This window comes from Peromyscus leucopus, chromosome 7 (genome assembly GCF_004664715.2).
Source record: "Peromyscus leucopus breed LL Stock chromosome 7, UCI_PerLeu_2.1, whole genome shotgun sequence".
NCBI classification, from domain to species: Eukaryota; Metazoa; Chordata; class Mammalia; order Rodentia; family Cricetidae; genus Peromyscus; species Peromyscus leucopus.
This window is the reverse complement of record NC_051069.1, coordinates 30,813,378-30,830,976: the sequence shown is the minus strand read 5'-3', so window position 1 is coordinate 30,830,976 and position 17,599 is coordinate 30,813,378. Positions and strand designations below refer to the sequence as shown.

At 47.3% G+C, this 17,599-nt stretch overlaps 1 protein-coding gene across 1 annotated transcript in view; it reads right to left on the bottom strand.

Moving 5' to 3' along the window:
- Grik4 (glutamate ionotropic receptor kainate type subunit 4) overlaps nucleotides 1-17,599 on the bottom strand; it is a 431,548-nt gene that overhangs the window by 25,574 nt on the left and 388,375 nt on the right. The window contains exons 15-16 of the mRNA XM_037207580.1: nucleotides 3,518-3,627; nucleotides 559-732 (exon numbers count right to left, since the gene is read on the bottom strand). Of these exons, the coding sequence (XP_037063475.1) occupies nucleotides 559-732; nucleotides 3,518-3,627 (284 nt within the window). The remainder of the gene's footprint in view (nucleotides 1-558; nucleotides 733-3,517; nucleotides 3,628-17,599) is intronic.

The following is a 17,599-nucleotide window of genomic DNA, read 5'->3' as shown; positions in this document are numbered from 1 at the left end:
GAGCTTTCCTAAGGTTCAATCGTTTGCCCATCTGAGAATCTAAGAGTTTGCCCATATCTCTTGAGAGAGACAGGCCAACCCAGCAGAGGCAGGAACAAGTACAGAGGCTGAGAACAGAGAAGGGACCATCTTCTTCAGGGACTTTTCCTGCAGGGTCCTATTTGCATAAATCTGCATATGCTTTCTCTTGGCCCAGCTACTCAATCTCTGTCATTTTTCAGGTCAAAAGGCCATTTTTTTTTCTTTTTTTTGCTAGGGACCATCAAAGCTATTTCCTTTGTTCTTTTTCCTTCTTAGTCTTGGCTCTTCTCTGTACCCAGACCCCAGAAGCAGGGCTAAGTGCTAGGAGAGAGTAAATAGTACTGGGCTTCATCACCTTGTACCCTCCCTCCCGCATCACATTGCCCACCACCTGGATCCTTGCTAGGGTCTCTCTGGCAAGGCAGATCTTCCTGGTTGCTCCCCTTGCCATCAGAAAGGGTGGGCCTGTTTGGAACCCATCTCTAGTCTCTATTTCAGTTGAGTCCCCTAGCCCTGGGTCTGCGGCAGGGGCCTTACCAGACGCCACTGACACAGCGGGTCGACAAGGCGCGAGGGGCGATGGTAGAGCCTTGCTGCATGAAGCCTCCGACCGGAAACCAGAGGCTGTTGCCTAGGGAGTACTGGTTGACCAGGAGGTTACAACGGCCCTGTGCACAAGGATGTGGGCTGTACCACTCATAGGGAGTTAACCTGCAGGAGAGAAGACCACATTCCATTGGTGAGGAGGGTAGATGTGGGCTGCTGGAGAGGGGCACAGGTCATACTCCTGGCTGTGCCTGTATGATGAGGTCAGCTACTTCCCTTCGCTGTACTTGGATTCTTGGATTTCTTTCTCCTATGGAAGGGGCTGGGGGAGGCTGGACCAGGTTGGTGCTTCTCCAACTCTTCATTCAATCGTTCAAATAAATACTTTTCTCCCCTAAGTAAACTCAGATGCCCAACTCCAGTATTCAAAATGACTCAAAGTGGTGCCTTTGACAGAAAGTTGGGAGCATCAGGGTAGATACCCTGGAAGGGTCCTTGCTCTTTCATGGTAAATTCCTGAGGAGACCAGGGAAAGACCTCAATGTCCCATAGGGCTATGATTTAAAAATCCCTCACCCTACCTAGTTCTATAATTCTCAAACCTTGGGCTACATCAGAATTGCCAGGAAGCCTTGTGTTTTTTTTTTTGTTGTTTTTGTTTTTGTTTTTGTTTTTTTAAAGGCCCTGTCCAACAAGCCTGTGAATTGTATGAGGGCTAAGACCCTGTAAGGTCCTGAGTGGTGTGGATGGCACCAGTTCAGCATCCACAGTGAGAGTCACTGACTCCTGCTTCACAGAGGAAGTTTCCTAGATCCCAGCCTTAGAGATGCAGAGGTACAAGGACCAGGAGATTGAAATATTAGCACCCCCCCTGCTGTGAGGTAGCTCTGATGATGAGCTGGCTTGGGGATGGCTGCCTGCAGTTTCATTTTCCTGTTCTGAAATCTCACCCAGAAGTACAGCATACGAGAGAAAGGAAGTACAACCTGTCTGAATGAAGAGGCATTGGGGCTTTAGAGTTCTCAATGCCCACGTGTGTCTGACAGCTCCCAGGAGCCTTTGCACTCCGTGGAACCCGTGTGCAAACCACTGCCTTAGAGCAGAATAGCCCAGATTTGCATAGCACACAAATATACAGTCTTACGATTAGCCCTTTAATACCTTTCCTATTTTCATTCTTTGAAATGGGTTCTCACTCTAGCCCCAGCTGGCCTGGAACTCAGTATATAGCCCAGGTTAGCCTCCAGCTCATGGCAGTCCATCTGCCTCAGCCTCCTTCTACGATGGACTAACATTTTCTCATGTTGTCGTTTTTTTGCTAATGCCAGATTTGGGACGGTGCGTGGGTGTGGTGACCACAGAGGAGGGTGCAGAGCTCATCAGGGCAGCTTTAGGTGAGTCAGGCTTGTGTGGACAAAACATGAACCGTAACAAAGCCCTAAGACCCTTTCCGGTGTCTTAGAGGTGACTTGAGAGCTGTGCGGGGCTCCACCAGAACCAGCTGTCCACGCATACAGGCTCAGCCACAGGGGGGCCAAAGAGAACCGTGGAGCCAGCCGCAGAGCCTGGATCTCACAGACAGCTCCCTAAACCCAGCAGCAGACAGCACTGTGAAGTGGAGAGCGGACATGTCAGACATCGTGCGAGTTCCCGCGCCTCGCCAGCTGTCACTGACAACAGATACTTCACAGTGGCGGTGCCGATGGGGCCAGGAGGGGTGGGCGGCCTACGAGGAGCAAACTCAGGTGCCTTTGAAGACTAGGTGGTTACAAAGGCCATTTGCTATTGTTGGGCTGGATCTTGTGGGTCCTGGGTGAGTTTCTTGGTTTTGGCTTTGGTCACTATGAGACGAGGCACCCTGGGGACCTGTAAGGCTCAGTACCTTCCCGTTGCCTCCCCTAAGTGGAAAGAGCATGGGCTCCCTAGTGCATAGGAGGGACCCAGCCTTGGGAAGTCCCCCCCTCACAGTGACAGAGCACGGGCCAAAGGATCATCTGGCCCCAGTGCTGTGGCCCGGAGACAAAGAGAAATCACATGCAACAACGTCTCTGTCAGGTTTCTAGCTCAGTCTGAGCTATTCTCCGTCCCCACACAAGAGTCAGCTATGGTGAGCTGAGGGTTGAGCAGGTGGTAGGGATTTGAGTGGGTAGAAGGTGAACTGTCCTGAAGCCCAGGCTACCCTTAGCTCAGGGGCAAACAACCCCCTCTATGTACATTCTTGGGGATTTTCAGCCTGGGGAGACCCTGGAGTTCTTCGATACGGCCAGAAACAGTGCCTGACTTCTGGGGACAAGGGAAAGCTATGCTCTCTAGCCCTGATCCCGACCATTTCTCCCAATCTAACACACACACAAATGCTCCCTCTCGTTGCCTGCTACCCTCTGTGGTTCTTGTTCAACAAGACAGATGTGTTTTCAGAGGCAGAGCCAGCCTCTGCAGAGGCGGCATTCTCCTTGGCCTGTGTCACTGTGGCCTCTGGTTACCCCCCTCCTTCCTCACCCTCTCTGTCTGGATTTGCAGGCTCCATTTCTTGTCTTTCAGCACTTTATGGCAGATCCTGGCAAAGACAGATGCCACAGTAGCCAAATGCCCCGTGCTTAATTAGAGTCATCTTCCTGTCACCCCCTCCCTCCCCTCTCTTTCCTAAGTCGCCTACCCAAGTTGGGGGGTTGGCTAGGAGGATGCAGGAGGCCAGAACACAGAAGCAAATCCAGACGAGCAAACCTGTCTGCACTGCACATGGTAGGAAACACATGCATGGACAGATGGATGGGTAATGTGAGGTTGACAGCTGGGCAGAGAGCATTTCAGGCCCCCGGTCCCTCTCTCAGCTCTATTTGGCACCAAGGTCTTCTAAACCATCCTCTCCTCCTCCCACCCCCGCCCCATGCAGTTCCCAGAGAGGACACGAGGTGGCGGTGTGAGGACAGGGAAGGGAAGGGAAGAGTACCGAGCCACCAGGAAGAGGACACAGCTGACGGCCAGATAAGCTAGAAGCATGAAGAGCCATACTCCTGGAGAAAAGGGGTCCAGAAAGGAGAAATAGCCCGGTCTGCGTCCCTGAAAATGGAGATGAAAATAAGTTTCACTATATACAGTCAGTCAAAACGGCTTTGGACAGGGCAGGGCGTGAGCACCGGTTTGGGCCAACACTCTTTGGTTTCCGGGCTCTGGGTGATTCTAATGACACCAGGGAGGATGGCGGAGCAGGGACTGTCCTCGAACACTGGGTCTCTCAGGTGAAACTAAATAGCAGTGTGGGCATGTCTCTCCCTGGTATGAGGGGGCCGCTGTACTGAGCAGATCTGCCAGCCCTTGACGCCTCTGACGCACTGCCAAGCATTCTCGGGGTGGTGCGGATGAGCTGAGGAGAACCTCTGAGTTGTTGCTGCTGTGCCTGAGCACCCCACTTTAACGTCTGCATCTTTCTCCCGAGCCTGCTAATGCAGCAGGCGTCCTTGTCTTTTTACTCTGCACAGTGTTCTCACGGACAGGGGGAACACGCATGTAAATTTTGACATAGTCCGTGGGTTCATTTAACGAGTGAAGAAATCAAAGTCCAAGGGATGCATGCACTCCAAGTCACACAGCGGTAAGTGGAAGGCTTAGAGATGCGTCTTCTAACTCAAAGTCGCTGTCCTGTCCCCTTAAACCATGATACACTACTCCAGAGGTTGGATCCAGGAAGGGTAACAGATGCCAAGTTCCCACCATGTCTCACAAGAAAGCAGAATAGAACGTGAAAGACAGTGTCACGGTGTCTGCTACATGTTCAGCCCCGTGGTCCTGGGCAAGTCCCCGATCCTGTCTGGCCTCAGCTAGAGCTGAGCCAGATCAGACCCGCTCTCCAAAGGCCCATGAACCACATGAAGCCACAGGCTTGCTTCATTACCCTACGGGTTTCATTTTATACTAGTTGTCAGCATTAAAGCATGAGCAGAGTCCACACATACACACACACACACACACACACACTCACACACACACACACACACACACCCCTAACGTTCCTAGCTTTCTAAAGGAAATAAACACCCTAGATCAGTGGTTCTCATCTTGTGGGTTGCAACCCCTTCAAGGGTTGACCAGCCCTTTCATAGGGGTCACCTAAAACCATCGGGAAATACAGATATTTATGAGTCATAACAGTAGCAAAATTACAGTTATGAAGCAGCAATGAAATAATTTTAAGGTTGAGGTTCACTGCGACATGAGGAGCTGTATTAAAGGGTCTCAGCCTCAGGAAGGTTGCGAACCACTGGTCTAGATGATCTGACAGCATGGGAGCTGAGCAGCGGCTGCTGCTGCAGATGGAGTGTGCCCTTTCCAACCCCATTCCCATGTCAGCTTTGTTTCTTCCATTTACTACGAAACCGCTGGGCCAGATGCTGTCTAGGGGCCATTCAAAATAGAAACGCTGTGATTGTCTGATCTCGGGCATCGAGGAAGTCTGGGGGTGGAAGTAGAAGTCAGTATTACCTTCAGCCGTTCTATGAAGAGTTCTGCTTTCACGCTTAAGAGTCGATCAGTCATAATACCACCTATTATCTGTGCCCAGCATCCAGGTATATCATAGTTACTTGGGGGCCCCAGGAAAACAAACGAAAAATACCTGTGTCAATACTGGCTAAACTCAACCAGGTCTCTGAGTTGGCACTAGTCACAGGAAGCTAAGCAGCTCCCAGTAACAGTGTCTGCCCCCACAGCCTTCTGTGTGGCAGCAAGAGAGGCAGGTCTGAGTGATCCCATGGTGCCTGCATAGCCCTATTCCCTGGTGACATCAGCTTTTCGGGGTGGCTTCTCATTCCCTCTCAGACAGCCAGGAGGGACATCCTCAATTCCCCCAGGGGAGAATTTTACTTTCCGCTGGGGGACTACGTCACAAAGAGGATGCCAATGGCTCACCACCTGCCAGCACACAGAACACTTGATCAGGCTGATTGGGACAATGAGCCTGTATCAGGGGCAACGGCCAGTAACTGAGGGAAGGGAGCCGGAGGGGGAGGAGGGCAGGATAGAGACCAGACCATGTGAGTGTGTTTGGTCACATCATTACATAAATTCTCTAATAAGAAACAAGGGGTTCAGGGGCAGCAGAATCTGGGTCCCTGGCTGCTCATTCCATCGACTGTCTTCTGAGCAGCTAGTGGCAGATGCAGAAAGACACAGAGCGTGAAGAAGCCACAGAGATGATGAAGGGCTCCAAAGGGACCAGCTCACCTCTACTTCTACTGCAGCAATCACTAGCTTGGTCTGCTCTCAGGGTCCCTCTTGATGCCAGGCTGCCTCTGGATAAAAGTATGTGAATTCTATGTGACACATCAGGACTGTTTCACTCTGTGTCTTTCAACAGAGAGACAGCCAGGAGAGGAGGGAAAAAAATCTTTTATTGCTGCTTTCTGAATCTGAAGCCCCATTAGATGCTCCATGCTAGAAATCTATACCTGATTCTATCACAAGGAGTGAACCTGAGGAAGACAGTAGCACTATTTAAAGCTGCCATATTCGGTTAGGGGCAATAAGAAATGATGCACAGCCATGAGAAAAACTCCCAGAGACTTGGGTTATAAGACGTAGGACATTCCACAAACAAACAAGATAGCCTCACTAGAAAGCTATCAGTCACAGTGGCAGGACAATGCCCGATTCCACCAATGATTGACTGACACCAGCTAGAAGAGCAGGGCCTGGGCACTCATTTGAGGTCTGGGTCTGGGTTTAGCCTGAGCCACACTGTTGAAATGACAGCAGAAGAAGTATGTTCCTTGCAAAATTCCAACCACTTTCCCATGTGCATGTTCTAGACTGCTTTCTTCCCAAGGAACACCCTAGTGCTCGGGACTTGGAGCAAATAAATCATGGTCACAGGCCATAGGCATTTCTTCTGAATATCAGCTTTTCCTGAACCCAAAGGATGGGTGATGGTGACAGCTCTCCTTCCCAAAGACTCGGGACTTCACTGTGTTCTCTTGATTTCAATCCCCAATGTTCCATGCTGACAGATGGAAGAACGGAGACCCAGGGAAGCTAAATGCCTTACTCAAATCACTGGTGATGGCTTCAATTTCCTGGTACTCACTCATCAAGCTGTGCCACCGGCACGCTGTACTACTCCATTCTCATGGCAGCTGTACCAAGTCTTGTTCGACTCTTTAATTTTTGCAACTCGCTCCAATAAACTCCCTAATTAATCCCAGGCCTTCTACCCAATGCCAAGAGAATCCCGATTTACTCAATCCTACCCATTTAAAATACTCATAAATGTTATTTATCTATCCTCATCATCATTTATTGTGACTCTGTTGTTTTATAGGCATTTGTATTGATTTATACAATCAATATAACTGCTGACTGCAAGTGAGACCAGTTCCTTTTGGTGAATGCAACCATTCTGGATGTAGATAAGTGGTGCTTTACATATCTATCTCTCTACATAGCCGTAGCCATAGATCTGTGCCTCAGAGGTCAAGGACAGGCCAAGTCCCACTGATGGGATTGAACATTAGAAGCAGTTGCTTTGGCTTTTGGATGCGCTTCAATCAGACCCCACTAGAGTTTGCATCTTTGGTGCTCTCTAGAGCCCTAAAGGACTGGTCATCAAGTAGCCCACGGTCCTGGTTTGTGGAGGTTGTTTGAATCGCATCGTGGAAATGGATCTTCCCATGTGACTATGTCAACACTTCCCTTTATTTTGAAACAGCTGTTAGTTCACTAAGATGTCTATGTGTTGGAAAGTGATATTATAGAAAGAAAGCTCTCTCCTTCCCAAAGTCTGGAGCCAAATGCAGGAGGACACCAGAGCCTGATAATGCGGGATGAGAGGTAAATGAAAATGCCAACTCTGGAGCCAGGCCACCAGGGTTTATACTGGTGTTCTAGCTAGTTACAAGCTCAACAATGTTGGGCAAACTACTAAACCTCTGGGTTTCTGCTTACTCCTGGTAACTTGGGAGTAACAATTAATTTGACTTTGTAGGGTTGTCTTGAGGACTAAAGATATGGTAAGCTGTGTGTGTGTGTGTGTATGTGTGTGTGTGTGTGTGTGTGTGTGCGTGTGTGTCCCACACTTTTCTCTATCAAATGGAATGAAAGGAAAGATGGTGTATGACAGAAGAGGGGACTTCCTTTTACACTGATACCTTTCCCTCTTCCCAGTGGGCCAGAAATACTACTTTCTGTCCTATGATGACACAGGATGAAGATGTTTGAGGGAGAAGGCCATCTGGCCTCAGCCCCTTTCCCTAATCCTCCAAGGTCCTGTGGGTTCTAGCACAGGAATCAGAAGGGCTCTGCAGGGAAGCAGCTGCGAGAGCGACCCAGCCTTCCTCCTGAGAGGATGACCCAGCCTTCCTCCTGAGAGGACGCATCTTCGACACCAGTGGTTCTACTTGTTGTGGTGCTTGCTTTGTTTTGCTGAGACATGTAGCCGAGGCTGGACCTGAACTCATGGTGTAGCTCAGGCTGACTTCAAACTTATGATCCTCTTGTCTCTGCCTCTTGAGTGCTGGGATTCCAGCCACGCATCACTATGCCTGCCTCTGGTCCCCATCCTGAGAACTCTGTTCTACCTCAGCTTTCCCAAGGAAGTGTCCTAAGGAACGGAGCAGGCATGTGGCAGCTGCTCTTGGATCTGTGGAAGGGCAGTGTGCCTCACCGCCATTTCCTTACACATCACATTAGTGACATCAATGGTCCTCCTTCCCTGTGTCCCATCTCTCCAACACGTCACCGGCAAAGGATTATCATGTCCCCGTGTGCTTTTGAGTGTCTATGGAACTACATGGCAGTTTACAGAGAAGTTTCTTGTTAGACAGTCAACTGCCAGGAATGGTCAGTGGTCAGTAAAGCATCTTCTAGGGTTGAAAAGGGAAGGAAGTTGTTTGTTTGCTACTCAGCCTGGGGGAGGCAGAGGAAGTTACATATGATTGTAAAAGCTCAGGTGGTTAATCTGCAGCATGTGTCTTGTATAGTGAGTCTTAGTGTACACTCCACCTTTGAGCACAGGAGGATAAGGTAAGTAAGCAGCACCCCCACTCCATACAAAACACCTAGATAGTTGGTTGCTGAAATATCTCACACTCTAGCATGTCTCTATTCTTACTTCACTGCTTGGAGATCGGGCTTGGGGACACCCAAGTTCCCATCTTAGCATTAACCTTGACTCACTGAGTGGTCAGTCCTAGGCAACCACTCACCATCTTTGGGTATCTTTTTTTTTCCTTCCATAAAAGCAAATCCACACCATGATCCACATGAAGGGTGAACATGACCACTAGTAAAACAATACCGATATGACAGCCTGAGCTGCTTGAGGGAGATGTACTCAGTATACAGCCAATTAAGATGCCTATCTCTTCAGGGGTCCATATTTCTATTGATGGGTTATGCTCTCAAATTATTCAGCTTTAGGGAGACTTGGACATGATTCATTTTTGACCTCCAGAGAACAGAATATTAAGCTACAAGTGACTCACTGGCTGGCTTAGCACTGTTTCCCATGTTCCTAGAGAGCCTTTCTGAGACGAAATGGATCATCCTAGAAAACAGATAATGCACCCAGCAAATGCCAGGCATTAACTTGCTGTTGGCATTCATTTCTCTCTCACTTTTTAATCACTGCCTGTCTTAGTTACTGTTCTGTTGCTGTGAAGAGATACCACGACCAAGGAAACTCTTGTAAAAGAAAGCATTTAGTTGGAGGCTTGAATACAGCTTCAGAGGGTTAGTCCATGATCATCATGTTGGGGAGCATGGTGGCATTCAGTAAGTCATGGTGCTGGAACAGTAGCTAAGAGCTTTATATCCTGATCTACAAATAGCAGGAAGAGAGAGAGAGAGAGAGAGAGAGAGAGAGAGAGAGAGAGAGAGAGAGAGAGAGAGACAGAGAGACAGAGAGACAGAGAGACAGACAGACACATACACACACAGAGAGACAGAGACAGAGAGAGACAGAGACACACAGAGAGAGACAGAGACAGAGACAATGCCTGTTCTTGGCTTTTGAAACCTCAGACCCTTGACAGATCTCCTCCAACAAGGTCATAACCCCTAATCCTTCCCAAACAGTTCTACTAACTGAGGACCCAAGCATTCAAACATATCAGCCATTCTCATCCAAACCACCACATATCTGATTACTTCTCTCTCTCTCTCTCTCTCTCTCTCTCTCTCTCTCTCTCTCTCTCTCATTTTTTTGAGAGAAAAGACTCTAACTGAGAGAAAAGGAAAGAAGAAGAACAGACCATGGAGCTTTCTTCTTTGTTCATCTAAGGTGGAGGACAGCAGGATAGAGGAAATGGTCATCTTTTCTAGGGCGTCTCAGGCACTCAGGCTGGCTGGAGACCTTCTGTGGCATCACGGATTTCACAGATTGAGTCCTCAGATAGGCAAGGACCTTGAAAGACATCTAACTAATGCATGTCCTTGACAGTGGGAGGACTATACATACTATAGCGTGAGACAAGTAATAGAAAGGACTTGGAACCTGGAGACAAGAAACCTGGCTCCAGAGCCCGCTGTAGCACTATGACCAGGCGCACAGGCTTTCAGCCTCCTGTTCTATGCATTAAGGATCATCCCACCTATTCCTTGGTACAGCTGCTCTCCACCAGAGCCTGTGTGGCAGCGTCTCATAAACCAAGAGCTGTGCGTCAACATGCTATATCTTAGACATCAATCCAACCTCCCTGAAGATGCCAACATGAAATTATTTAAATGAGATTTACCCATTTGGGGGTTAAGTGGACCAAATGTTGAATCCCAGGTTCTGGCACATTCCAATAATACCTAGCTACAACAGATAGGGAGTGCTCGAGGGATACAAACTTACTTTAATATTAGTCTAAGCAAAAACATCATGAGGCAAATTGTTGCAGCAGGAGGAAAAAGACAGAACACCACAAGATACACTCCGTCAAATATGGTTTTTTTCCCCGGGCTTTTCTTTCCTCTATTCACACATAGTTGGGAACTCACAGTGTGGATTAATTCCTTAAAGCTCTTGAAAACAAAATCCCCTTGGAGATAGGCTGCTAGACTAAACATTGAACTTCTCATTAAAAAGAAATGAGTTCATTTGCCAGGGGACTCATAAGTCTTGAAGGCCACCTCAGATTCTAAGGGCCCAGCCATGTGTGTGTGGCTTAGAATCACATCTGGTCCCAGGCAAGGAAGGGTCCTGGTGCTTTCTCAGGTGGATGCAGTGATGGCGACCGTGATTATGACTCTCCATCAGCAACTGGACTGGATTTGGAATCCCCCGAGGAGACACAACTCTGCAAATGCCGGTGAAGACATTTCTAGAGACGTTTAGCTGAGGGGGAAGCCCTGTCCTGAATGTGGGCAGCACTAGCTCATGGGCTGGAGTCTTAGACCTAACAAAAGGAAAAACAAGAGAAAGGCTGCCAGCCTCTCTCTCTCTGCTTCCCAATTGTGGGTGCCACATGATGAGTGACCTCCCATTTCCCCTGTCAGGCTCTCCCTGCTGTTATGGGCTGCACTCCCAAACTATACGCCCAAAGAAGCCTTCCTTCCCCACTCCTTAGCTGCTCTGTCAGGGACTCTGACACAGCAGGAGGAAAAGTAACTAATACAGATGCTGTGTTGTACGCAGGATGTGTAGACATCGGGGAGAGAACAATCAATTCAAATGGCAGGTACTGCTCTGCCTGAATGGATGATGTATCTGGGCTGCCTGAAACATCCGCCTTTACTTTGTTTCTACTCTTAAGACCAATTGAGATGTTAAAGAACAGAAATAAAAATAAGTCTAGGAGGTTCCGCTTTCTTTTGTCTGGCATATTGGACCCCCCTAGCACACACTGGGGCAGCCAGGCAGGAAGTATAGGCAGGACTAACAGAGAGGAGAAAAGAGAAAACAGGAAGGCAGAGGGGGGACTGCCTGGAGTCGCTGTCAGGACAAGGAAGATGTAAAGTACCAGTAAGTCACGAGCCACGTGGCAAAGTAAAGATTAATAGAAATGAGCTAAATATAAGAGTAAGAGCTAGACAATGATAGGCCTGAGCTAATGGCCAAGCAGTTTAAATAATGTTAAGAGTCTGTGTGTTTATTTTATAAGTGGGCTCTGGGACTGGTAGGACTTGGTGGCGGGAGCTGGAGAGAAATTCTCCAGCAACAGAGACCACTTGACATTTGCGCTGGGTATAGAAGGGCGGTGACGGTTTTGTTCTGTGGTTTAGTCGAGGATTAGTGTGAACCTAGGTAAGGAGGTGAGAGGAGACTATTGTAATAGTAGACCATGTTAGGAGGCTGGACAGCTGGTAAATGATTTGAGGTGTGAGGGAAAACAATCAAGCAAGTAACTCTCAGGCTGTAGTATGAGGGCTGGAATGCAGCAAGGGGCAGTTCCCCTGCATTTACTACATGTAGTAGTGAACACGTCCTTGCACATGCTGCAGGCACTGCTCTAAGATCATTGCACGTGTGTTCTCATTTAATCTGCACAACAACTCATTTCTACAGGTGAAGACACCAAGGTGCGTGTGATGTGTAGCTAATCACTGTTGGATCAGCTGCAGGCAACCAGGCTTGAGTCTATGATTTTTACCATCGTTTCTTAATGAATGCCAATGATGATTGTGGTCCTTGGTTGGGGACCATAGGAGAAGAAGAGACACCTTTCCACTGAGGAGAAGCTAAGCCACAGTAGCTGAGGTTAGAGAGAAGCAGAAGGAATGGAGATTACTGGCGTTTGGGAGCTGTTTAAAGGGTGAGCAGAGAGGAGTCAGCTCAGGCCACTGAATGGAGGTGCTACTATCTGAGATGGGACAGAAGAAGAGGAACCAGTGTGCTGAATGAGATTATTCAGATACAGTCTCTAGATACAGACCCTCTGGGTAAGCTTCCTCAATATTCTCTGTCAGGAAGTTCTTCCTTAGATCCAACTGAAATCCATCCTGTTGAAAGGAAGCCCCTTCTTACTGTCCTGAATAGTTTGTGATGCTGTTTGGGTTGCCTATTAGCCATCCAAGTGAAGAAGGGTAGCCATGTGTGAGATATATGCTGCTGGAGTTCAGGGGGGAGTCCAGAGTTAGACCGGCATTATCTAAGGTATAATGCAAGGGTGGAGGAGTGGGGAGGAAGTAGACAGAGGTTTTAGTCAAGGTGATAGAGAGGCACCAGAAACTTTGGGGGGCAATGGTGCCTCGGGTGCTAGGAAGGAAGAGTTTCAAAGGGTTCAGTGTGTCAACAGTAAACTTGCCAAAGCCAGACTCCTTAGCTGGTTTGTCCATTAGCAGGGTATCCTCTTATCTTGGTCTTAGAGATGGCTGAACAGAAACAGATTATGCTGTGATATTAGGAATAAAGAAAACATCCCATAGTTGATATTTAAAAACCTATATTCAAAACAATCCAAAAAGTGTTGGAAATTCACAAATGGTTTCTGATCATCTTTAAGCTTCAGAAATATGCTAGCTACCACTTATTATTCTGTAGGCTGTGTGTGTGTATGTGTGTGCAGTGTGTGTATGTAATGTGTGTGTGAATGTGTGAGTGTAGTGTGTGTGAATGTGTAATATGTGTTTGTGTGTGTAGTGTGTGTAAATGTGAGTGTAATGTGTGTGTAATGTGTGTGAATATGTGTGTAATGTGTATATGTGTGTAGTTTGTATGTGAATGTGTGTGTAATACATGTATGTGTGTGTAATGTGTGTATATGTGTGTGTAGTGTGTGAGAATGTGTATGTGTAATGTGTGTGAGTGTATTCATCCACAAATGCACATGTGCAGGCCAGGTGTTGCTGTTGGGTACCTTCTTTTATCACACATCTCTTTGCTTTGGGGCCAGAGTCTCGCACTGGATCTGGAGTTCATTGTTTCAACTAGACAAGCTGGCCAATGTGCCCCGTAGTCTGCCTGTTTCCACCTCCACAGCACTGGGATTAAGATGCTGTCTAGTCCCTGTTCTGTTGCTGTGAAGAGACACCACGATCACGGCAATTCTTACAAAAGAAAGCATTTAACTGGAGGCTGGATTACAGTCTCAGAGGGTTAGTCCATTACCATCATGGTGGGAAGCAGACAGGCGTGTTGCTGGAGCAGTAGCTGAGAGTTTTACACACTGATCCACAGGCAGCAGGCAGAGAGAGAGACACTGGGCCTAGTGTGGGCTTTTTATACCTCAAAGCCCAGTAACACACTCTTTCAGCAAGGACACACCACCTAATCTTCCTCAAACCGTCCCACTCCCTGGTGACTAAGTGTCCACATACACAAGCCTATGGGGCACGTTCTTATTCTAACCACCACAGATGGCACCACTGCATATATGGGATTGGGGGGATCTGAACTCGGGCCCTTAGGCTGACACACCAAGCACTATACTCACTGTCAACTCTCTGAAGGCTTTTGCAATTATGCTTAACCGGAATTACACTATGCAATGTATACATGTAATGAGGTATTACAAGATAGTCCATGGACACATACAAATTTAATGCTTTTTGTATTATAAGTAAATGAATAAAAACAACTCTTGACTAGGCATTTACACTGAGTTAATTACTTCTACCTCCCCACACAGATTTGATTGCTACCAGATGCTCACCTTTTGGTAACAATTACTCATTCGTCAGGTGACCTTATAAACATAGGAAGAGATTCTAGATCCTTATAGATTATAAATGAGAACAGATTAGCCATATTTTTGCTCAAAGATAACCATCAATCAGAGAAAATTCACAGATCAGTAAACACCAATTATTTAACTTTAATTTTGTTACATTGGTCCTATTATTGTGAAGGCAAGGCTTCTCTGTGTAGGTTTATAAGGAGCTCTGGTGGCAGCTTCCGCCCGCACAGTCCTCATACAGCTGTGCTCACTGCAGACACATGCTTACTAGGTCTCCTCTGCTTCAGTCAGTTCGGGAATGTTCTCTCACCAATTGAGTTTCTGGTGCTTTCTAAGCATAGCACCTCACACACAGAATGCACTTGGTAAATATTTGTTGAATAAATGCATAAACTGTCAGGTCTGCTCAGTGTAAGTTGTTCATGCCAGGGCTCATTTTTCCCTGAGTTCAGACCCAATATCAATTCGTTCTGAGCAGCTGGGTGGCACGCTGGTGCCTCCACGTGGGGCTGGAGAGAGGAAGGATTCTGGACTAGCCTGGGAGACTCTATTGGTCAGTCAGTGTTCTCCAGAGAAACAGTAATGATGGAAGATATAGGTATATCCTTATTTATATATGTCTATAGCTATATTATATCATATCATCATATCAAATCATCTATCTGTTTGTCTGTCTTTTTGTCTACCTACCTATTATCTATCTATCAATTTTCTATATATCTATGTGGTGGTTTGAATATGAATGGCCCCTATATGCTTGGCCATCAGGGAGTGGCACTACTTGACAGGGATTAGGAGGTGTGGCCTTGCTGAAGTGGGTGTGGTCTTGTTGGAGTGGGTGTGGCTTTTTTGGAGTAGGTGTGGTCTTGTTGGAGGAAATGTGTCACCGGGGGTGGGCTTTGGGGGTTTCAAATGCCCAAGCCATGCCCAATGTCTCACTATCTTTCTGCTGTTTGCTGATCTGGATGTATGGATGTAGAACTCTCAGCTACTATCTATCTATCTATCTATCTATCTATCTATCTATCTATCTATCTATCATCTACTCATCATGCATGTATGCATGAATGTATCTATTTATCTATTATCTATCATCTATTACAATCTATCTACCTACCTATCCATCCATTCATCTGCCTATCTATTATATTTAGACTGATATTAAGGTATTGGCTCATGTATTTAACTATATAGCTGTAGAAGTTTGTAAGTCCAAAAGATCAACAGACTAGAATCTTAGGCAGATCTACGCTCTGATCTGGAGCAGAATTCTTTCTTTAGGAGGCCTGTCTTTACTCTTGTAGCATTAAACTAATTAGAAGAGGCCCGCTCACATTCTTGCAATTGGTCCATATCCCTCTCAAAATATGTGCTGAAGTTCTAACTCTCATGACTCGTATACATGACTGTGCAACCTTATTTGAAAATAGAGTCCTGCCAATGTTATGGAGAGTTAAGATAAAATCGTACTGGATTTGGATGAGCCCTGTCCCAATGATAAGCATCCTTATAAAAAGGGGAATTTGGACGTAGACCCATGGGGAGAGGCTGAATGGATTCAAAGGCAAAGGTTGGAGAGGAACATCTCTCTGCCAAAGAGCTCTAGTCAATTAATTACGTACCTCACCACATCTCCAAAATACCGTTCCAGAAACACCTGGACTAATGGTGGACCACTCATCTGGGGAAGCTGCAGCCTTGCAAGACTTAATGTGGCAGGAGGTAATTCAGGGGACAAACACAGCCATGGATTTGTGAGGTAGGTAATAATAAATAGTTGGTTGACAATCTCATTTAGGAAGTCCACAGGGTTGATGACTAGGCTGTAGTGGTTGGCAGAGTTACTATTCGATACTGTGGTGCTCCGTGCTGAGCCGTGAATACCATAGGGTGGAAACACCTGGGGCTGGGTGCCTCTAGCCACAGGGCTGCTGATAGGTCATCGGGTCACCACCAGGCTTCTAGTTTCCTCAGCATTGATTGGGAAATCAAGGCCACAGCCTGACTGTGTGTCTTTTGCTGGCCAGAGCAGGGTAATATGGAGAGAGGCTATATATCTCCATTCCTTTTGGAAGCCCTCTTAGGGTGTTAGGGAGAAAGGAGAGAGGAAGCTGGAGACCTGGGGCTTGCTGGAAGTCAAGAACCTCACCCTGAATGAGAAGCTTGGATTCCAAGCCTTTCCCTGAGTTAGCTGCAAGTGTGAGTTTGGTCTCCTGCTCTGTAAGATGGGATGTCAGGACCCACCTGCTTTCCATTAGAAAACAATCCAGAGGACCCAACGGGAGAGAGAGTGTGCACTTGTTAACCAAAGACCACACAGGCTGGTTATACAAAGCGAGCCAGGCTGAAATCACACCTTGCTCTTTGGCTTATTAACTTGTGTGGGCTATTAGCATGTGCCCTTGGCCTCCTTTTAAAACCGATCCTACTCGTGTCCTCGATCCTAAAATTAGCACAGCACAACCCTGTTAGTTTTTCAGGACGGCCAAGACAGAGTCCGCAACTAGGGTATTTAAAACACGAGAAACGTGCCATCTCCCACCGAAGGCCCATTGATGTGACAGCGGAGCCTAGCTCTCTCGGAGGCCCCCGGTGGAGGCTTCTCATTTCTCCTAACTTGGGTGGTTGCTGATGCTTGTTGGCATGGAGATGCCTGCTGGTTCTGTGCTTGATTCCACATGGCCTTCTCCCCTGCACATCTGTGTCCAAATCTCCTGCTCCCTTTCAATAAATTGTTTGTGAGACAAGGTCTCACTATGTAAGTTTGACTGGCTTGGAATTTGCTAGGTAGAGAGGGCCAGAGAGGTCTCTGCCTCTGCACTGCTGGAATTAAAATATGTACCACCTCATCCAGTCAAATCCTCCTCTTTTTGCAAGGATTCAGGCTAGTCGTTGGGCCTACTGAATCCAGCATGACTTTCTCTTACCTCTTCATAACACTGGCAAGAACTCGATTTCCCAATGAGGTCATGTGCATGGGTCTTGGGAATTAGGACTTCAACACATACTTTGAAGATGACACAATTCAACACCAAACCAGAGCCTCAGCACAGTTACCTGTGAATGTCTGGGACATAGAGACTCTCCAGAAATGAGAGCTTTCATCAACAACAGGACAAGGAAGGACATGGGTTCAGAGCATCACGGCCTCTTTACTCCACAAGGCACAGAGTAACGAAGTCCTCGCTGCCTCTGTCTCTGTCTGTAGAGCTTAACATTTTGGCACTTAGCTCTTCTTCTAGATGCTCTGGCCATCTTTCCCAGCCAGGTAGCCCAGCAGAAAACACTGTAACTCTGATAAGTCAAGGCTGCCAGCTGGGCTCTGCAACACAGTGATTTCTGTCCTGTAGAAACCTGACCACAGCTCCAAATGTAGGCCTCCTTGATTCCCAGGGGGACTCAGATTTCATATAGGGCAGATATACCCACTGGCAAACTGT